Source organism: Nymphalis io, chromosome 15 (assembly GCF_905147045.1).
Source record: "Nymphalis io chromosome 15, ilAglIoxx1.1, whole genome shotgun sequence".
In the NCBI taxonomy this organism is placed as follows: Eukaryota; Metazoa; Arthropoda; class Insecta; order Lepidoptera; family Nymphalidae; genus Nymphalis; species Nymphalis io.
Window position 1 is genome coordinate 12,020,462 of NC_065902.1, and position 21,156 is coordinate 12,041,617.

Sequence of the window (21,156 nt, forward strand, 5' to 3'; positions counted from 1 at the left end):
ATAGGCCGTCCGCTAGAGGCCGCACGTTAGCATGCGCAAGTGATCCTGTGGCGCTACTCGTTAAGACGGAAAGGGTGCCGCTGGTTTTTTAGTGGGTATTCCAATGTTCGGGACTCAGTGCCCTGAATACTGGCAAGTCCTACATAGCCCCCCACTATTACCGTGGGGGAAACGCGTAATGCGTTTTTCCACCATGGAAAGATATAGCTGAACATATTGTCTATTATAGGTATATAACATAATTATAGAAAATAAAATTAAAAATGGAGCTTCAATAATTGTAATATAAAATTATACTATCTGACAATTTTATCGATATCGATAATACTGTTGAAATCACTACTTGTATACGTAACTGTCACTGTCAAGTTTCTAGGTATGTTCTGCAATATTGCATTGCTGCAAGATGCTGATCTTTGCAATACGATAGATCTTATTCGATGAAATAAACTATCACTTACCTATCCTTAATAGGTCACTAAATGTGACACCGAGTTGTTTTAAATAGGTCAAATTCGTAGTGTTATTTATAGGTTATAAAGTGTTGGAAACATGAGTTATCCTGATGGAAATAGTTATCCAAATAGTGAATTTGCCCCACAAAGTGCTGCCCAAGAGTCGACAATACGAGAGGCATATAATGAAGGTAAGATTTTCAAAAAAATAAAAAATAGTCGTACGTTTTGAAATTCGCCGGTTTTCTTTTGCTATTACTCTTGTAAGAATATAATGTTGGTTCTCTTCTTTATGTCTAGGTAGATAACGTTTTTTTTTCAATGTATTTTTTTTGATTGAAGTAGTGGTCGTCTAATAAATTTATTTATCTATATATATATCTTATTTGTCAGGTTATTTGATACCATACCAGAAAACTAAGTACAACCAATTGTTCATAGCTACGACATAAAAGAAAGAAAGGAACTTGAAGGAATGTGTTTTGAAAATGAACTGCTTGTAATAACAATGAGAAAAAGTTAATTTAGAACAGGATAGCAGATACTGAAATGCAAGTGGAGTAAAGCATACCTTTTATTTTCCACATTATAAAATTGAGCACTACCACCCACTTCACATTCAAAGAGTAAACTGTTAAGTAATAAATTGTTAAAAAAATTAAAATATTCCAAATGAAAATAAACAAGGCAAATTATTATTAATATTTACAAATAAAGATTTCAAATACTAATTTAAATTCATACATGTGTCTTAGGAATTCCACAAAAATGTTCATCTATACATTAATAGCTATTTTAAACGAATCTTCATTGACGACTATTTCAAACAATATAATGAGTTGTCAATTTGTGTCTCTATATATACTGATAAAGTATATACAATCACATATAGACTGACTTATGTTACTTTATAATGTATTTATGTATATTGAATTTTTTCTTATTAATTTTTGTTCTCCATGTCTGGAAATTTGATTTGTATTTCCTAAAAACTGAGAACGTTTAAACTATATTTATTCAAGTTATGTATATATGCTTATTATAGATACACATATCCAATAACATTATTAATTAATTTGTATAGAATAGAATAGAATTTGTTATCCTTGTACTGCCTGTATTTTACAAGAATAAAATCATTAAAAATAAATGCAAAAGTAATACTTTCTCCAATCTAAGATATAACAAATAATGACACTAAAAATAAAAATTATAAAACACAATGAAACAAACAATCTTATATATTGTAAAACATTATTAAGCTATACAGTGGTACGAAATTAAAACAAGAGACCGCTCAGCTCTAGTCAAGGTTTTCAACTAAGATACAGATTTTCAGTGGCACTCAAATCTTAAAAGTCAACTTCGTCACAATAATAATAAGAGCCGAGTTGGCTCACTGGGTTGAACATGTGAATTTTAACCAAAAGTTCAGATTCCATCCCAGGCGTTAATGAATTGAATGTGCTTAATTTATCATTAATCTCATGCTCGGTTGTGAAGAAAGAGGTCCTAAGAACACTGCATTGGAGAATGACATTTGCATCCACCGCATCCATGAAATTTGACATGTGGTGGGAGGTTTCACGTGTCAAGCCGCACCGTTCATGGGTGTTATTGCCGACGAGCATCAGTTTTTCAAAACTGTCTAGATTTTACTGAGTTTGGTGATTGAAGAAGCTGCGAATTGATTGTAGGCATCTGCCTAACTGGTGGAGGGACGATTTTTGAGTTCATCTAGGGTAGGCATCTCATTGGAACGATGTGCAGTCCAAAAAATACCTAACATTTTGTGCCAATCAAATTTTAAATGGTCTGATACTTGTTTCTTACGATCTTTCACTGTCGGCTGCGCAAAGAAATATGCAGACGAAAAGTGACTGTAAAAGTCGAATTTTAGTGCTTTTAGCCTTTATGTTTAAGTACCTACTCGTAAAAACTTGTGTGATCTCGTTATGTTTGTTATAATAAAGAAGCAATGACAATTTCGACAGCCAATTGACATGATGGTAACCTCATTTATCACTAAGCGTTCTGTTTCGTATCAATAATACCAATTGTAGTTCATTCTGAGCGTCGGTCGTTAAACATACGTTGGTTAGAGAGGAGTAATTTGCGCCATGTGGATAGTATTCTTGACGTTTTTAGGTAAAATTTGTTTTTGGAATACATGATTTTGATATTTAAAGACATTTGTTTTGTTATTGTGATCATTGATTAATATATATTTGTAATATATAATAACTTTTTTTAAGAAAGTAATTAGATATATTTTTTTCCAATTGTATAGTTTTTATATTATTAATGTACTGTGTAAAGTATGGACCAGTGGTTAGACGTGAATATTAAACGATTGTTTAGAGATCAACCCGAGAAAGCTTTTTTAAAGCTATACTTTTGTAATAATGTTAAGTGTATTCAACATAATATTAGGCTCACCATTATGTATTATTTTATAATTATCGATTATAAGATTGTATGGTATTCTAATTCCAATATCATACAATCGACAGAGCATCATTTCTGAAATGATATAATCTTTATATAGTTTATTTTAACTTACTTAACATTGCCATCAATATATTTTTAGGGGGCATAAAGGCAGGGGCAGTTCGTGTGGCACGACTCGCGTACGGCATCTTATCCAGACGAAAAGCAGCCGAAGAAGGTGTAGCGAGACTCGCCCGGGTCCTGTCAGCTTTAGATCTAACTGCCCTGGGAGTAGGTAGCACATTGGGTGTAGGGGTCTACGTACTCGCTGGGGACGTGGCCAAGAATTATGCGGGTCCAGCTGTCATACTGTCGTTCCTGTTAGCGGCGGTCGCGAGTGTTTTTGCAGGTAAATTTAGTGTCTTTATATTTTTAGTAATATTGGTAGGCGAACGGGCAATGCTAACTTATAAGTATCACCACCATTTACTTTTGAGGGAGAATAATAATTGTGCTACCCACAGAAATTCTAATATAGGGAACATTAGGATTTCTTCTTGTTCAATTCATTTTTCAGTTTATGTCGCCGATATTCATCATCATCCTATATTATTCTAGTTTTAATATTGTGTTTGTTCATAGGTTTGTGTTATGCGGAGTTCGGAGCTCGTGTACCCAAAGCTGGTTCGGCTTATGTGTACAGTTACGTGTGCGTCGGAGAGTTCATTGCATTTATCATTGGATGGAATCTCATACTCGAGTATATAATCGGTAAGCGAAATCAAATTCGATTCTATTTATTACTATTCTATGTGATTTATTTTTATATTATATTCTGTAACTAAAACACATGCTCAGTTTTTTTTAATTAACACAATATCAAATAACGTCGATCCGATCAATTGACATGATTGGCGCTTCATAAAACAATTAAATTGCAATAAAATTAAGCAAAATGTTCCTTGTTCAATAATAACGCTATAAGTGAAAACTTTTATTTGGTCAAAGAGTTGATTTTCTTAACGTTTACGTAAAATCGGCGTTACAGACGAATTTTCTTCAATCATTCAATTCAATTCAATTATTAGTTCAATTATGGCTTTACTAGTGCATAGCATAGATCATTGATATGCAAACATATCATCAACTTTTCTTGGTTGTGTACTTGATTTGGCAATGTGCGATGGTGGTGTTCATTACCTACTCATTTTTCACAGTTTTTCGGTTTGTCTAAAGGCAGCTAATAATAGCGGATTCTTGGTCAATCGTTTCTTAGGAGACGTACGACGTTATTATACGTAAAAGCCAGTCCATAATTTTTCGTGCAATTAATATATCGCGTAAAAGAACGCTTGGTGTGTATAGTATGAGGTATTAGTAAGTTGGTAAGCTGTTAGCCATTCGTATAGGTTCCATATTATTCAGTCCTCGATATTGTTTAATTATAAAAAAATCTTGCAAGATTCAACTTCTATCCGATAAAACATCGTCATATAACCAATATTAGCTAAGTGTTGTAGATAGAAGACGTACATAAAATTTCTCCAGCTCATCGTTAAAGAAGTCACCCCTCTTGTCCTAGGCGCGGCATCGGTAGTGAAAGCGTTGAGTGAATATTTGGACTCTTTGCTGGATAAGGCTATTTCGACGCAGCTGCACGAGTGGATGCCGATGCACTCGCCGCACCTCGCGACATATCCTGACTTGTTCGCTTTCACTGTAATCATGGCATTTTCTGGTAAGTTTTATTAAATACTTCATTAATATTATATTATATTAACCACACAAAATGGCTTCAATTTAATAAAACAACAACTGATTTTGAACTTTATTTCTATAAGCATACGATTCAAATTGTGTTTTCAGTGGCTCTCGCATTCGGCGTCAAGGAGTCCACGAAGTTCAACAATTTTTGCACTGGTGTTAATCTCTGCGTAGTATTGTTCGTCATAATATCTGGTTCATTTAAAGGTATATGAAAATTTTGTGGTTTTTCCTAAGTATTGTAGCCGATTATATATATGAGGAATAAAAAATAACAAGTCATAGTTATTATTATTATTAAATGTGTAGTCAAATTTGATAAATGATACATGAGACAGACAAAGATATCGTTTTTTTTCTAACTGGTTTGTATTTTACGCGAAACGTTATAGTTTAATGAACTAATTTACAAAAATATCAAAACTAAAAGTTCCTCGTTTCTCGCATTGTTAACGTCCTCGATTCCGAATCTTTTCTACAGTTTCAAAGTTGATCCTTTACTTATTAAATTTTTCAAGTTCATTATTATAATAAAAATGGGCATCATTTAGACCATTTGACCACTTTATGTTTAGTGAACTGTCTTTTTAAATTCTGTGATATATATGCGAACGTAGAAATAGAAATTTGAAAATTGTGGGTTTGCGGTTTGCGCTTATTCGCCTCGTGTCGCGCAGCGGACAGCCGCAACTGGCGGCTGCCGGCGGACAGCGTGCCGCGCGGCGGGCGCGACTTCGGCGCGGGCGGGTTCGCGCCGTACGGGCTGGCCGGCATCATCAAGGGCGCCGCCGTCTGCTTCTACGGGTTCATCGGTGAGCGCCTGCGGCATTCTTATTTACCTCCCTGATGTTATGTAAAGCTTAGGGGGGGGGGGGTAAGTGTTGGCGTACTGCTGGTATTTGGGAAGGCTATCATCTACAGGAACAAGGGATATACGATCTTAAAGCGCATGTTTGGCGGCGCATTGAAAGTGTAAGCTGCACTTTATATTTCTTAATGTTTGATGATGGTAAATGGTAAAATTCACCCAGATTTGACCACCTACCATCTGGAGACCCATTTTCATGACTGCCTTCTTATTATCATAAAAACAATCTAAACCATCTTTCGTATATATATATTTTTTTATTTTATTATATTACGTAGATGAAATGGGCCACCTAACGGTAAGTAGTCACCACCGCCCGTTGACATTGGCACTGTAAGAAATATTAACCATCCCTTACATTGCCAATGTACTACCAACCCTGGTTACTAAGATGTTATGTCGCTTGTGCCGTTCATGTTATGCTGTTACATAAAATATGATGTAGTTACACTGGCTCACTCACCCTTCCTACCAAAACACACCGATACTATGTTGTGCTGTTTAGCGGTGAGCAAGATCCAGGCCAATTAGTTACATATGATAATGAAGTTCCAATGATGTGATACACAGCAACATTTAACTGGGCTCCAGGTTTCGACTGCGTGGCGACCGCCGGCGAGGAGGCGAGGAGACCACAGAAGACCATCCCCTTCGCCGTGGTGGCCTCCCTGCTGATAGTGTTCCTGGCCTACTGCGGGGTCTCCTCCGTGCTCACACTGATGCTCCCATATTATATGCAGGTCTGGAAAACACATATACTCTCACACACTAGACGTGAAATTGACTTTTATAATAATATATAATAATACACAATAACTATCCGACCTAATAATTAAAAATAAACAAATAACAATCAACAATAACATTAATGACGTTCATGAATAATAACTAATAAAAAAAAAACAACTAAAAAGACAAAATAGCCTACACCGTAATTCCAAGGTCGGAGCACCCAAACTTCGCGCCAAAAATGAAGGGCGATCGCGCGCTTTTCCATTTTGTATATATGACGTTATTGAAATGTAGCCTCCGCCCCAGGACGAGAAGGCGCCGTTCCCGCACGTGTACGACCGGCTGGGCTGGCCGTGGGCCAAGTACGCCGTCAGCGTGGGCGCCATCTGCGCGCTCTGCTCCAGGTCGGCGAGGGTTGTTTTTTTATAGAATAGGACGGCGGACGAGCATATGGGCCACCTGATGGTAAGTGGTCACCAAACGCCCTTAGACATTGGCATTGTAAGAAATGTCAACCATACTACGATGTTTATATATTGTACGAACTAAGATGTTTTGTCCCTTGTGCCTGCAATTACACTGGCTCACTCACCCTTCAAACCGGAACACAGCAATATCAAGTACTGCTGTTTTGCGGTAGAATATCTGACGAGTGGGTGGTACCTACCCAAACGAGTCTGCACAAAGCCATACCACCATAAAAAATTTAATGCCAATCTAAAATAAAATGTTCTAATATTTAATGCCAATATTTCAATTGTGATATACTATAAAGAGACAGTAGAGTGCTTGTGTGCACTGTAATATTTCCTGCGTAGTTGGCTCCTCTTGAGAAAGTGTGCCTGAAGGTCATATTAGAACCTCATATATTCCCGTAGCTTGCTGGGAGCGGTGTTCCCCCTCCCGCGCATCATCTACGCTATGTCGTCAGACGGGCTGTTGTTCAAGTTCATGGGGAGAGTGAGTGAGAAGTACCAAACACCATTGATCGGAACCATGGTTGCTGGACTTTTTACAGGTAATTAAAATATATATGTTTTGTAGTAAGAACTGACGCATTCGATGGTTTACGAGATGGGATGAGTAGATATAATATAGAGGCTAACATATAATAGGCGTTGGGCCGGTAGAAAGTTTTTGGTTTTCATATAAAGCAATTCGTTACCAGTTAATGTAAAGTAATTATTAAGATGATACTTTGGTAACATTGACGTCAAAGGGTAGGTAACCTTAATACGAAGACAAAGATAGCTTTGGCTTCAGACTATTTACCGCCAGGTGGCTCATTTGCCTAGCTGTTCGATATGAGATACGAGAGAGAGAAACGAGATGGAATAAAGCTAAACAAATTGTGTTCAGGTACATTGGCGATGATATTTGAATTGGAGCAGTTAATTCACATGATGTCCATCGGCACTCTGCTGGCGTACTCCATGGTGGCGTCTTGTGTACTGTTGCTCAGGTATGAGTTCAATAATGATTACAATAATATATAATTTGATTAAAATGCAAGTTATCAGTGCTCAAAAAAAGAAAATAAATCAATTTATAAAGTCACGCTGCTTTTCATCATCTAATTTTGTAGCTGAGGATTCAGAAGTTTGGTGTAAATGAGATGAAATATCTTGGGGCTCCAGTTACTGTGGGGTTCCCTCAAGGATCTATTCTTAGACCATTTATCTTTCTCATTTGTATGAATGACTTACTTTATGTTTTAAGTAACAAACACGAGAAAGTATTGTATGCTGATGACACTTCACACTTCTTGAGTTTTCAAAATGAAAAGATGTCTGCCAGCTTAAAATGGTACTTTAATTTAATGTCAATAATTTGTAGCAAAACAATAAAAAGGTGCATTAAATTGATTATACTTTTGGATGTGTTCACGAATGTACTTCAAAATGAGTAAGCAATAAAGGTTTTAGTTGGTCCCAATGGGGCATTTATATTAATGGATTGGTGAGTAGAGATAGTTTTGAAGCCCTTGCGATAAAAAAATAGACTTGATTGATTTAGATACTAAACTAGTCTGTGATATGAAATTATCTGTGGTAATACAGCTGACATTATTAAGATTTTTCTGTAATGTTTGTGCGCGCGAATTTATAAGTTTTTATCAGAAATTGTGATATACATATTGTTAATACAAGGAATAAGTATAGCTTATAATTTCTATTAGGCTTAGTAACTATTGTGAGACAGTGTATTTATTTTCGTGTATCGTCTAAATTTCTTTGATTACAGTTAAACGTAAGAAAAATTGTAAAATTTTACATTTACTTATGTTAAAGACATGCCACCAGAAAATTCTATTAAATATAAATTAAATAACTTGTTAAATATCATAACACATACCAATTATGTAACAAAAAATAATTGCAAAGAAATAAATTTTATGGATATTAATTATTATTTAAATTTAAAATATGATTTATTGATATATGATGAGTATCATCTATCGCTTTTTTATAAAATATGATAACAAATTTGTTATTATTACAATATCAACCAATGTTTTGGTTGACCAGACAACAGCTTCTATTGAGCAGTATAATAATAATATTAATTTAACAATTTACAATTTATTGGAATATGTTCTAAAAAAAAAAAAATTAAATACTAAGACAACAGAGGTAGTGTCTGGCAACAATTATAATAATTTGGATAGGAATTTTATATAAGTGAAATATTCTCTGTGAAAGCCAATAAAAGCAATGGAAACGTAAATAATAAAAATAAAATTGTAAGCCCGGTGCACCAAAATGTTCAAGGAATGCTAGGAAAAGAAATCGAAATCGAATTATTTTTGAATTATAACAATATTGATATTGTGTGTTTAACTGAACATTGGCTTTTAAACTATCAAATTATGTTTAACTTCACTGGGAACCACCTGGTTCCCAGTGACGTTAATACCATACCTACCTAGCTAGTCTTTTCAGTAGAAAAAAAAGCAATACGCGGTAGCTCTTTAATACTTATTAGTAAAAAGTTAAAATTTAAAAAATGTAAAGGTATTGTGAGCCTATTGAGTCAACTATAGAAATAGCCAGAGCAAAGCTTGAGCATGTCATTGTTGTATGCATATACACCCCCCCTGGAGATTATATGAATTATTTGAAAAAAATATCGGAAGATGTTTCATCTAGATACGCGGTAGCGTGTCAAGCCAAGTTCAAGTTAACAGATCTGGCGAGCAGCACCGTGTGTAATATTACACGAACCATTTGGAGCCACTTTTGACCCCCTCAGAACTCAAAAACTATTTCACATAAACATGTCAAACTTGGCTCATATATTCAGACTTGCAAGACACTTTTGTGCTTCAAATTTTATAAACACACCACAAACAGTTATTTAGATATTAACGTCCAAAAATTGTCATTTTTATCACTGACTGACCTATAGTAACTCGGTTCCAGATGACCTAGAAATTATAAATTTGGCATCCAGATAGGTAGTTTGGTGAATACAAAGAAATATATTAGAAAGTAGTAAATTTTTATCATTGAAATAATAATTAATACTAAATGCCAATTAATAACGTCATAAATACGAAAGTCGACTATATACTTAGTTATAAGCACTAAAACTGATATGTTTGGATTAAAAAAAATTAAGGGTGGTAAATTAAGGGTATTCCACGCGTTATATATTCACGCGAAGACCTTAAAATCCACATAAAAACCGGCTGTCATCAATTTTGATTGCTGATTCTTACATTACATGCACTATAGGTAGGTGGTCCCAATAGAATCGATTAATTGAAAAATTTACTAGATAGTTCCTGTACAAAAAGTAATGACATCCCATCAAAAACATAAATCTGAAATAAGAGCCAAGTTCAATATTATGATATATGACTTGGTTGTTGACTTCAACGACAAAAGAAGTGAGATCTAAAAGGGTGCCAAGTTCAATGGTCAGTCCTTAAATTGATTTATAACAACAAAAAACATTTTATAACAACTTGAAATATCTTATCTTCTTATAACTTAGGATAATATATTGAAGTCTGGTCTGACTTGCTAGTTTTCATATCTTATTATTAGTATTAGTACCAATACCAAGCGCAAGTGTGTCGCCGCAGATACGAGCGTAGCCCGTCACGCGGCTCGGCGGAGCGGCTGCGCGCGTCGTGCGGGGCTGCGCTGCGCCAGCTGTTCAACAGCGAGCGCCACGCCGCGCCCACCGCGCTCAGCGCCGCCGTCGTCGCCACGCTCGTCACGCTCTACGGTAACGGCGCGGTCCACTCCAGCTGATCATTCTTAAGTCCAAACGGCGTTAAGTTGTACTTAAAACTCGATTGATTCCAAGTTGTTATATAAAAAATGGAGCAAGAATTAAATAGACATTTAATTCTCGTCGCAGCTTAACTAATGACTGCTGACAGGGATAATCACAAACCCCAGTAAACCGGTTTTACTAATTTAACAAAGCAACTAGTGTTACCTATTTACAATATCGAATTTTCGAGATTCTTGGAAACCAAACGTTCGACGTTCAAATAATATTTTCATCTTCAGGTGTCTGGTGTCTGATCATGATGAATTGCGTCAACCAGCACGGGCAAGCTATTTTGGCGGGAGAAATGGTTCCTCTCATCACCTTTATCGTCAGTACATCGCTGGTCATCACGACGCTGTACGCGATATCATGTCAGCCCGTATCTGAGAAGAAATTAGCGTTCTCTGTAAGATGATATTTAAAAAATATATATTTATCGCTTGTTTTCGTATTCCTTTAGTTTTATGTGTTTTCCACCAACCCGCATTGGAGCAGCGTGGTGGAATAAGCTCCAAACCTTCTCCTCAAAATGAGGAGAGGAGGCCTTTAGCCCAGCAGTGGGACATTCACAGGCTGTTTCGGTTCGGTTTGAAATCATTGGCTTATCGGAAATATTGGAATTGCCATTGTCATCTAACAATATCCTTGTATTCATATATTTGGATACGTGTTTCACGGTTGACAGAAGAACGGCTTGTACATCGAGTAAACTAAACAAGCCTAAACATATGATTACACAAATAGTCAAATTAATATTATGAGCAAATTGATGCACTTTATAGAAAATATTTATAAAAATAGGAAATCGTAAATATTGCCTTTGGCAAAGGCTTAAATGTCATTAAAGTTTATACATTCAATATCATGTATAAAGTAATCAAATATTGCAGCTAAACTTGTTAATTGTTGTAAATAGTTCGATCTACTGGTGGTAGGGCTTTGTGCAAGCTCGTCTGGGTAGGTACCACCCACTCATCAGATATTCTACCGCAAAACAGCAATACTTGATATTGTTGTGTTCCGGTTTGAAGGGTGAGTGAGCCAGTGTAATTACAGGCACAAGGGACATAAAATCTTAGTTCCCAAGGTTGGTGGCGCATTGGATATGTAAGCGATGGTTGACATTTCTTACAATGCTAATGTCTAAGAGCGTTGGTGACCACTTACCATCAGGTGGCCCATATGCTCGTCCGCCTTCAAAAAAAAAAATCGCCTTGAGCATTAGTTCCGTGGCAGGTCCCGCTGGTGCCGTGGCTGCCCGGACTCAGTATCCTAATCAACGTGTATTTGATGCTGAACCTGGACTACATGACGTGGCTGCGCTTCGCCGTCTGGATCGCGGCCGGTGAGTACTCTTTTATATTATTGAATATAGGTTCCCATGGCAAATTGGAAAATTGGCCACGGGAAGTAATCACCGGCGCCGTTTACCACCACTTACACCGCCAATGCGATATTCTGCGATCATCAAAAACATAGATCATTCGCTTGTAATTATCTCATTTTTTTTTTGATCGGCGCGTCTTAAAAGATCTTTCTGACACCAACCCTCCTTGAGAATGGGGAGTGAGTGATTTAACACACACCAATATACTGCCACTTTTTTCTAATCTATAATTTCTTGTATAGGATAGTAACAGTAGTAACAGCCTGTTAATGCTGCTGGGCTAAAGCCTCCTCTCCCTTTTGAGGAGAAGGTTTGGAGCTTATTCCACCACGCTGCTCCAATGCGGGTTGGTAAAATACACATGTGGCAGGCTTTCAATGAAATAAGACACATGCAGGTTTCCTCACGATGCTTTCCTTCACCGTCAAGCATGAGATGAATTATAAACACAAATTAAGCACATGAAAATTCAGTGGTGCATGCCCGGGTTTGAACCCACGATCATCGTTTAAGATTCACGCTTTCGAACCACTAGGCCATCTCGGCTTCATATGCTAATACACCGTAATTATTTATGTTTTTTTACACAAGCTTGATATCTGCAAGATTAATTATTGTATCTAATACTATGAATGAATGGATATATTGGCCTTGCGCTGCTCGGAACTTGTTATTACAAGGTTATGTGTACAAAACTTATTCAATCTCTAGTAGGTTTATATCAGAAGTGATTTTGATTCTGTCGTAAACATATTGTGACCTACGCCCCGAAGGTTGTCTCTAGCTCCAAGAATACATGCATTACCAGCAGTTTTTGTGTCTGAATATGTTTTTCATAAATATGAAATATGAAAATATATTAATCGAGCCTTATCAATGCCATTAAATTGTCAAACTTTTCTATCCACGTATGTGGTGAACTCACTCCAGGTAGACAGGGTGGGCTAAGACCTCCTCTCCCTTTTTGAGGAGTAGCTATGGAGCTTATTCCACCACGCTGCTCCAATGCGGGTTGGTGGGATTCACATGTGGCTGAATTTCAGTGAAATTAGACACATGCAGGTTTCCTCACGATGATTTCCTTGACCGTAAAGCACGAGATGAATTATAATCACAAATTAAGCACATGAAAACTCAGTGGTGCTTACCCGGTTTTGAACGATCACTGGGCCATCTCGTCACACATTAATAACAATAAATAATTAAAAGAAAAGAGACAGAAAGATATTTGCAATGTAGTAATCCTTTGCATGCTCGTCTGGGTAGGTACCATCCATCATCTGATATTCTAGCGAGAAACAGCAGTACTTGGTATTGTTGTGTTTCGGTTTGAGCGGTGAGTGAGCCAGTGTAATTATAGGCACAAGGGACATAACATCTTAGTTTCCAAGGTTGGTGGTGCATTGGCGATGTAAGCGATGGTTCACATTTCTTACAATGTCAATGTCTCTGGGCGTTGGTGACCACTTAATAGTAGGTGGGCCATACGGCCGTCCACCTTCGTTTTCAAAAAAAAAAAACTACATATACTGTGGTACAATTTATACAGATATTTGCTGTAAATCAATTTATCAGTAGTAATGCTATTTTTACAATTTTAAAAAGTAATCAAGTTTCGTCATAAAATAATACAACCTCTCAATAAATATGAAGAATAGCCCATCGGTTGTCTCGTATTTATATGAGCTGTGTAGTCTATTTCCGATTGGTTCGTTTGCTCGTTGATAGCTCAAAAGATAATGACACGATTAGATTGGAATTTGTGTCTCCTTGGATAAGCAATCTCACCTCCTCTTACCTTGCTATTCTGTTAACTTTGTAGCGCAAGATCACCTTGCATTTACAATTCAATTTAGTCAAATAGTATTTTTTGTATGTGCTAATTTAGAAATCACCGGATAATTAATAAAAGCCGTTTTATATTTTCCTAAAGTATTTATTATCTTCCTTATGTCTAATGAAAAATTTGTCACTGTTCACCATAAAAGATCCCCTATTTATACTTATATTATAAATGCGAATGTAACTCTGTCTGTATGTTACGCTTTGACGGCAGTACCGCTGGACCGATTTGTTATAAAGCATTTTATATATGTGTAATGTTGAATGTTATATTGGATAGTTTTACATTACTCCGTTGTATCGTTGTAGTATTTGAAATATATATGGGAACAAGTAGACACGCATCCGTCTGCCCCACACGTGGTCTGCATGATTAAAAAGAAGGCGAGGATTAACGACATAGGACACAACGTTAGGCAATTGTTCCCTTAGTAGAGTTACATCCGATATCGTTGATAAGAAGTCATTCCTTGCTGCTATTAAAGCAATGGGCATAGTGACTTTGCTTAAATCGTAAGCTGGAGGTATCGTCGAGTTGTACAAAGCTTTATTTCTTTCAGAACCAAAGTCAAACTGTGCAAACACTCTTCTATATCCCACTTGCAAATAGTGGGCAAGACACCTTGACGAGATTCCTGTAGGAAAATATTTAGTAGATAATCGGTAAAAGTTTGGCTCGAGCTCTGTAGGGTCGTAGCCGAAGAATGGAAATAAAAAACCATAAGTGCAAACCGGGTATCCGATCACAGGCGTCGAACAAACCAATCGGTAAATCCTTGTAGCTGTGCTGTTATCTCCTAAAACTTCATTAATATTAAGTTCGGTGAAAATTTTTTCAACTAAAGGCGTTATTTTGATAAAAGTTGAAATCGGGGGCGGACTATGATGTAAATAACACACTGGAGCGAGAGCTATCATCACGTTAACTTTCTCGTTGTATTCTGGTTTGTTGGAACCGAGCGCGTAAAACACGGTGTTTCCCTGCGAGTGACCGATCGCGGTCAATGATGGAGCGCCCGTCTCTTTAAGAATTCTATCTATAAAAGCCGGTAAGTCGAAATAGCCTATTTCGTTGAAGCTGTATTGCCAAAAGTCAGCATCCCTATCCGGGTCGAGGCGAATGTGTCGCCGGGAATACCTGTTGCCCCTGGCATTGGGAAGCCAGACGTCGTAGCCTTGGTTAGCTAGAGTAATAGCAAGCGAATTATCGCCTCTAATAATCCAAGAATCAGCTGAATCCAAAATTCCATGCATTAAAAGCACTGGAAATCGGCTTCTTCCGGGGAGGTGAAACATTGTGAGCACGTAACCATCCTCGGTGATAACTTCATGCTGTGAAGCAGGATGTCCAAACTTTGTGGCGAGACTTGTGAAATTAAGTCCCAAGTTAATTGGAAAGAGTTCCCGGTGGAATACGTCAAGGCTTTGCCCATTTACAACTATAAAGTCACTTTGAAATGTAAAGACAAAAACGACGCTTGTAATTACAACTCTCGATTGAAACATTTTATTTCGAATGTCTACTGTAAGTAACATACCATTGGCGATTAAAAGTTAAATATATATCGGTAACTCGTACCTTGTAAATTTAAATTATTTGAATAATATTGATAAGGTTACTAATGATTAGTATTATTTAGCACAAGGTTTAGTTTTGTGCCGTCTCTTATATATGACTAGTGCTGCCGGCTTCGATCGCGTCTTAATTCAAAATTTCTAAATAATAATTTCCATAGCTCTTTCTTCGAAATCTTTCGTCCTCTTCTCAAACTTTCATCCCATCATCATCATTTCATCACTTTGAATTTATCAGCTTTGAATCTTTGAATATATAAAAATCGAAATGAATTAATAGTTACACTAGGAATTTTTTTATCTAACATCACTTAACTCTTGTTAAAACTTTTGTTTAATTAGCGTTCATAACCAAATTGTTTGTTAACACTCGAAGAAATAAAGTACCGGATAAGCTATTTTCCATTGTACGTTTTTAGTAAATCGAATATTAATGGAAATAAATACACATCCATGTTCTCACCCCAAACAAAATTTATATGATTAAACGCTTCTCGTGGACCTACAGTGTAGTTCACTAAATTTGGTAGCTGGCTTCTTAATATGCTTATATCTTTTAAAGGGGTTAATTTGTCATTTAAACCCACGATGAAAGCAATCTTCATCGTTACATTTCTCAAGTTATAATAGGGCGGCTCTTGTGAGTTGTATACAGCTTCGTTTCTATCGCCATAATCGTACTCCGCGAACTTTTGTCTATTGAAAACCTGTGAAAAATGATCGATGTTCTTCCTTGAAATACTGGATGGAAAATAACTGTTGACTATTTTGAAAAAATCTGGACCGAATTCTTCAGGATCTGATCCGGTTATTTTTACAAGAAGTTTGTCAACGCATAACTTAAAACCTATGTACGGCATGCTACAAACGGTTTTTAAAATATTTGCCGGTAATCTATTGCTATTGAATAGTTCGTGAACATTTAACGCTTCAAATATTTGATTTAACTTAGGGAATACGCTCAATATATCACTTAGAGGCGGCACAACGTTATGTAGATAGCAGACTGGACCGAGAGCAATCATAAGATTTACTTTATTATTGTATTCTGGTCTGGTTGATCCGAGGACGTAGAAAATTGTATTACCCTGGGAATGTCCTATGGCATCAATCTTGTTAGATCCAGTCTTTTCTAAAATCGTATCAATCATTGCTGGCAGATCGTAAACACCATGGTCGTGGAAAGTGAAGTTCCAGAACGCGGTATCGGTATCAGGATCGAGATATGTGTGCCTTCGAGCGTATCTGTTGCCCCTGCAATTGCCTAACCAGACGTCGTAGCCGGCATTTGCGAGAAATATCGCCAAAGAATCATTGCCTCTAACTAACCAAGTATCAGCCGTGTCGGTTAATCCATGGATCAAAAGCACTGGCCGTTTCTCACCTGGCATGTGAAATAATTGCAGTATATATCCATCTTCGGTTGTTACGTCGTAGGAAGTTGCTGGGTGACCATATTTTGCCGATAAGTCTAGGACGTTTATACCCGTCGCCTCTGTCGAGGCCATTTTTATAAACGAAGATTGTAGTAACACTAAACATACACACGCGGTAATCATATTCCTGATATATCGGTTAAATATTTTCGATCGTGTTGTCAGAACTGAGATATTTCTTAAACTGAACTTGTATGGAAGGAATGTGAATAATATTTTGGCCTTCCGGTTATAAATTGGCCTTGTGTAGAATCTTCCGCTTCAAGTATTTGGTATTTTTTTGTGCTAAAATTTTACTTATATTGAAAATTTAATCTAAAATAAAACGTAATGACGGTTAACATTGAAATGATAAGATAATTTTAATTTCTACTAAAAACTCAAGCAACCAGTTTTTTGCACTAAAAACATAATTGTTCAACGCTAGGCTTTGATAACAGAAATGTTTAAGAGTTACTTAAATAAACTAGTTATGTTAATCTATCTATATATATACTAGCTGATTTCCGTTAAAAAACCAGTTTTTGTCCAGAACTAGTTCCATATAAAAAAAAAAAATTGACAATTGATTATCAAATAGAATTAATGTGTTTATTTTTGGCAGAATATTTTGCCACGTCAGAATAGGGAAAATGTGTTCATTTAAGTTTTAAATGTACGAGTTACGTTTACTATAGCCTCAGGATTTGAGAAAAACCAAAGTTTCTATTAACACTTTAATTAATTACTAAATATTATATTTAACTTAATCCTAAGATATAATATACCGCTCGATACTGGATGCAGATATTGAATCATAGCTTATATATATAACTTAATCCTAAGAAACAATACTAATCGTTACTGGATCACATATTGAATATATAATACATATAATTATTCCATCCTAATATATAGTGCTGAAAATGCTGATTTATTAGATTAATTTAGGTGGTAATTGCTGACTCGCGGCGGCGACTTCCCGGCTAGGTGTTTTAGGGCTGTACGTGGCAAATATGTAATTGGTTTAACCTACTGATCTCTTAACTGGGTCGCGGCGGCGACTGCGCGGCTATGTGCTGCGTCAGCGATCCTCCCTGAGGTGCTGTACGTAACATACGTACTTATATTCTATATAAGTAAATATTTGTTTTCGTATATATTTCGGGGTAGAAGTCACGTTACATACTTTTGTTTTGTTTCCAATTAATCATATCACGATGGACGTGTTGGACCATTGGACCGTTTCTATTCGCGTGTTTTTAGTTTTTCCTTCTAAAATTTCCTTGGCTTGGTTTGTGTCTTCTGGTATGATTTTTATATATTTATGATATTAACAAAATATTTACAATATCGTGTGCCTTTTGTATTCAGATTTCATAATAACAATAATATTTTTTCCTCAGGTCTCATCATCTATGCTACCTACGGAGTTTGGCATAGCTCGGAGCGTCGTAAGAACCTCGATGCAGTCCAGCTCGCAGAACTCCACAACGACAGCCAAACCGCCCTGCTCCAGTCAAGCCTGAGCCAGCACGCGCTCGGCTGACAGAGGGAGAAGCAAGACGCGTCACGCAGGGATGCGAATGAGACGGATAGAGATGTAGTTAGTCCGTCTAGTACAGTAATATCGTTTATTTCCAGTATTTGAGATCTTGAGTGTGTTAGGTTAATTTTAATCTTAAATTAATATACAATAAGCATTATATGGGCTATATATGATTAGCTGATTTATAAATTCATCGTTAAAACGTTTATGTTCCGAGCGAAGTCTACAGTGTGCAAGTTAATATTAAGCTTTACCGTTCCAAAGTGGACACAGCCCGAAGATTCTGGATTACGTTAGGTCTGGGCTAAGAGCTTTGATCAAATTGTGTTCTAATTTTGGTAGAGTACACGTTAGGATTTAGTTCGATTCAGATAGGAGTTTGATAATTGACCAAAAATGATTTTTAATGTCACCAATATGTACTAAATAATTAACTGTTAAAAAACAAATCGGCTACAAATAAAATTTGGGCCTATAAAAAAAACATATATTTTTTTCACCCTTGTTAGTATTGAAATAGAACCAAACGGATAATATAATCTGCCAAAAACAAAAAAGGTTTCTAAGGTAACGAACATAAAAAATATATACAGATAAAATATATATATTTTTTTTTTTACAATTAACAGACCTGCGTTTGACCGTTGACTTGCCTGATGTTAAGCATCGACACTGTCTAGGATGTAGCACGCTTGCCTATAAGAAACCTGTTTACTCTGGATATGAAGACACCAACATTGTACATATCAGGAAATACGGACTCAGGCAAAGCATTCCACAGTTTCGCAGTGCGAATGATAAATGTGGATTCAAAGCGCTTCGTACGTATGCGGGGAATTTCCACTGTGTACCTATGGCGCTGTGGTCGCGTTTGCCTGGCCGTTCGATAGTAAAAGGATGCGGGATAATGATGTAAATCAATTTAAAAAGAGATTAATTTATTATTATCACTGCCAAGACGTACCGCCGATTCTACTTACTTCGCTCCGAACAGATTCAAAAAATACAACACATGCTTTAATCAGAGACTCGCACTAGCGCGTTGCGATGTTTTTTTTTGTGTTTGTGTGAGTCATATCTTTAAAAATGGTCCTCATAACGTTATTAAATATGCTAGTGTGTCTCTCACCTATTCTACGTCGTCGATGCTAGAAAATAACGGAGTGAATATCACTTGCCAACGTTTTAGACGTGATTTTTTTATTGCGACGTCATACAATAATATATAATTGTGAATCTCCGATCGTTCCTTATGTATTTACCAAAGGTATTATTTTGTTACCGAATCTATTATAGCCAAAAATATATATAATAGTTATGTAAGGATTATTTTGTATTTGTTTATTATAATAATCAAGACGAAAATTATTTTTGAAATGACATTCGTCATCTAAACATCGATAATCGATACATCACTAATTTTTAATAATATTAGATGATTTGATTATATAGGTATGATTATAATACGTAATCTGATCTGATGGGCTAAAAATGTTTCTATAAAATACGCATTTAGCTTTTTTATTTCAAATCACAAATAACTTGATTCAATGTGTAATTATATAAAATTCAATTGTAAGTGGAATCGAATATATGTATGAATTCATGTTTTGTGTTACTTAAGAATGAGCTCTCGGCTTCACTTGCGTTTATTTCACATAAACTAATAAGAGTGAATAAATTAAGCTTTTATGTATGCTTCTATTTATATATGATATTAACGGCAGTTGATTTTTTTGATAATCGAAATCTTGATACAGGTATTTTATACAGATGTGTGGTTGCGACTACTAAAAAAAATGTCGTAAATCAAACAAATTTTGCCGCTCTAGGCCCGGATCTGCTCTTATGTAAGCTGCTGTTATGTAAGTGAAAATCTATGCGAGTGAATCCGCGAGCTCAATTTGTTTTGAATAATTTGAAATTGTATTATTTAATACGATTGATGTTTTATATGTGCTAACACGCACTCACACAAACACACACGCACACACACACACACACACACACACAAGCACAGCTAAACATAGCTAAGTAAAATTGATGACTATTAATCTTAATTGAAATTTAAAAGCTTCATTTTCGTAGTGACTTAAACTAGATGTCGCTTGGCTTCTTAATGTGTACTTAATGATATTGTATTATTTTATTTTTAAGTAGGCTGTGAAATATGTATTGTTTCATTAAAGTTTTTTTTTCTAAGTGTTTTTTTTATAGACGTTTTTTAATTAAAATGATTAATGATATAAAAGATGATATAAAAGTAAGGACCGATTTCGGTCGCGGCGGCCAATTTCATGTATAGTGCAAAAGTGTCTGCGCATATTCAGGTGCACTCTCTATTCCCTAACTCTCATAATCCGATGCGATGGCAATCCCACACGACTGGAAAGAGTTCAAGCGCAGGACCAACAGCTTGACGTGATTCCGAGGCACGGCAGTGAACACACTTCCAACTTCCAGACAGAAAAACCCGATAACTTTTTGTAGGCCCGACCTGGGAATTGAATCCTCCGGGTCAGCGGCCTTATATCTAGCCACTATACCAACGAGGTCATACAAAAATACAGTAATAATAATAATATTGAAATATATATGTGTATATATATATATTTCAACTAGCTTAGTAGTAGTTTTCGGACTGGGCTTCGTCCGCGTACTATGAGGGAGAGGGTTCTAAATTGTAGCTTTACAAGTGGTTCAAGCTTGCTTCATACCATATGTTATATACCGCTGAATTTTAAGTGGGTAGTCCGACAGTAGTCCAGGAGGCACAGATACATTGTTGTGTAGTGTAAAATTTATTTTGAAAAGGCAATTATTCTTTCGCCAAAAATCATTTCTTTGACAGG

General features: G+C 36.2%; 1 protein-coding gene across 1 annotated transcript; it reads left to right on the forward strand.

The window, feature by feature from the left end:
• The first annotated feature begins 356 nt into the window (after window positions 1–356).
• On the forward strand, window positions 357–19,610 carry LOC126773787 (cationic amino acid transporter 2). The gene is made up of 14 exons (XM_050494942.1): window positions 357–646; window positions 3,046–3,294; window positions 3,528–3,656; window positions 4,468–4,623; window positions 4,752–4,856; window positions 5,327–5,461; window positions 6,109–6,257; window positions 6,556–6,653; window positions 7,128–7,267; window positions 7,609–7,711; window positions 10,340–10,485; window positions 10,776–10,942; window positions 11,773–11,881; window positions 18,162–19,610. The coding sequence occupies exons 1-14, from the start codon at window positions 553–555 to the stop codon at window positions 18,302–18,304; spliced, it is 1,923 nt and encodes a 640-aa protein (XP_050350899.1). The 5' UTR covers window positions 357–552; the 3' UTR covers window positions 18,305–19,610.
• Window positions 19,611–21,156: the final 1,546 nt, after the last annotated feature.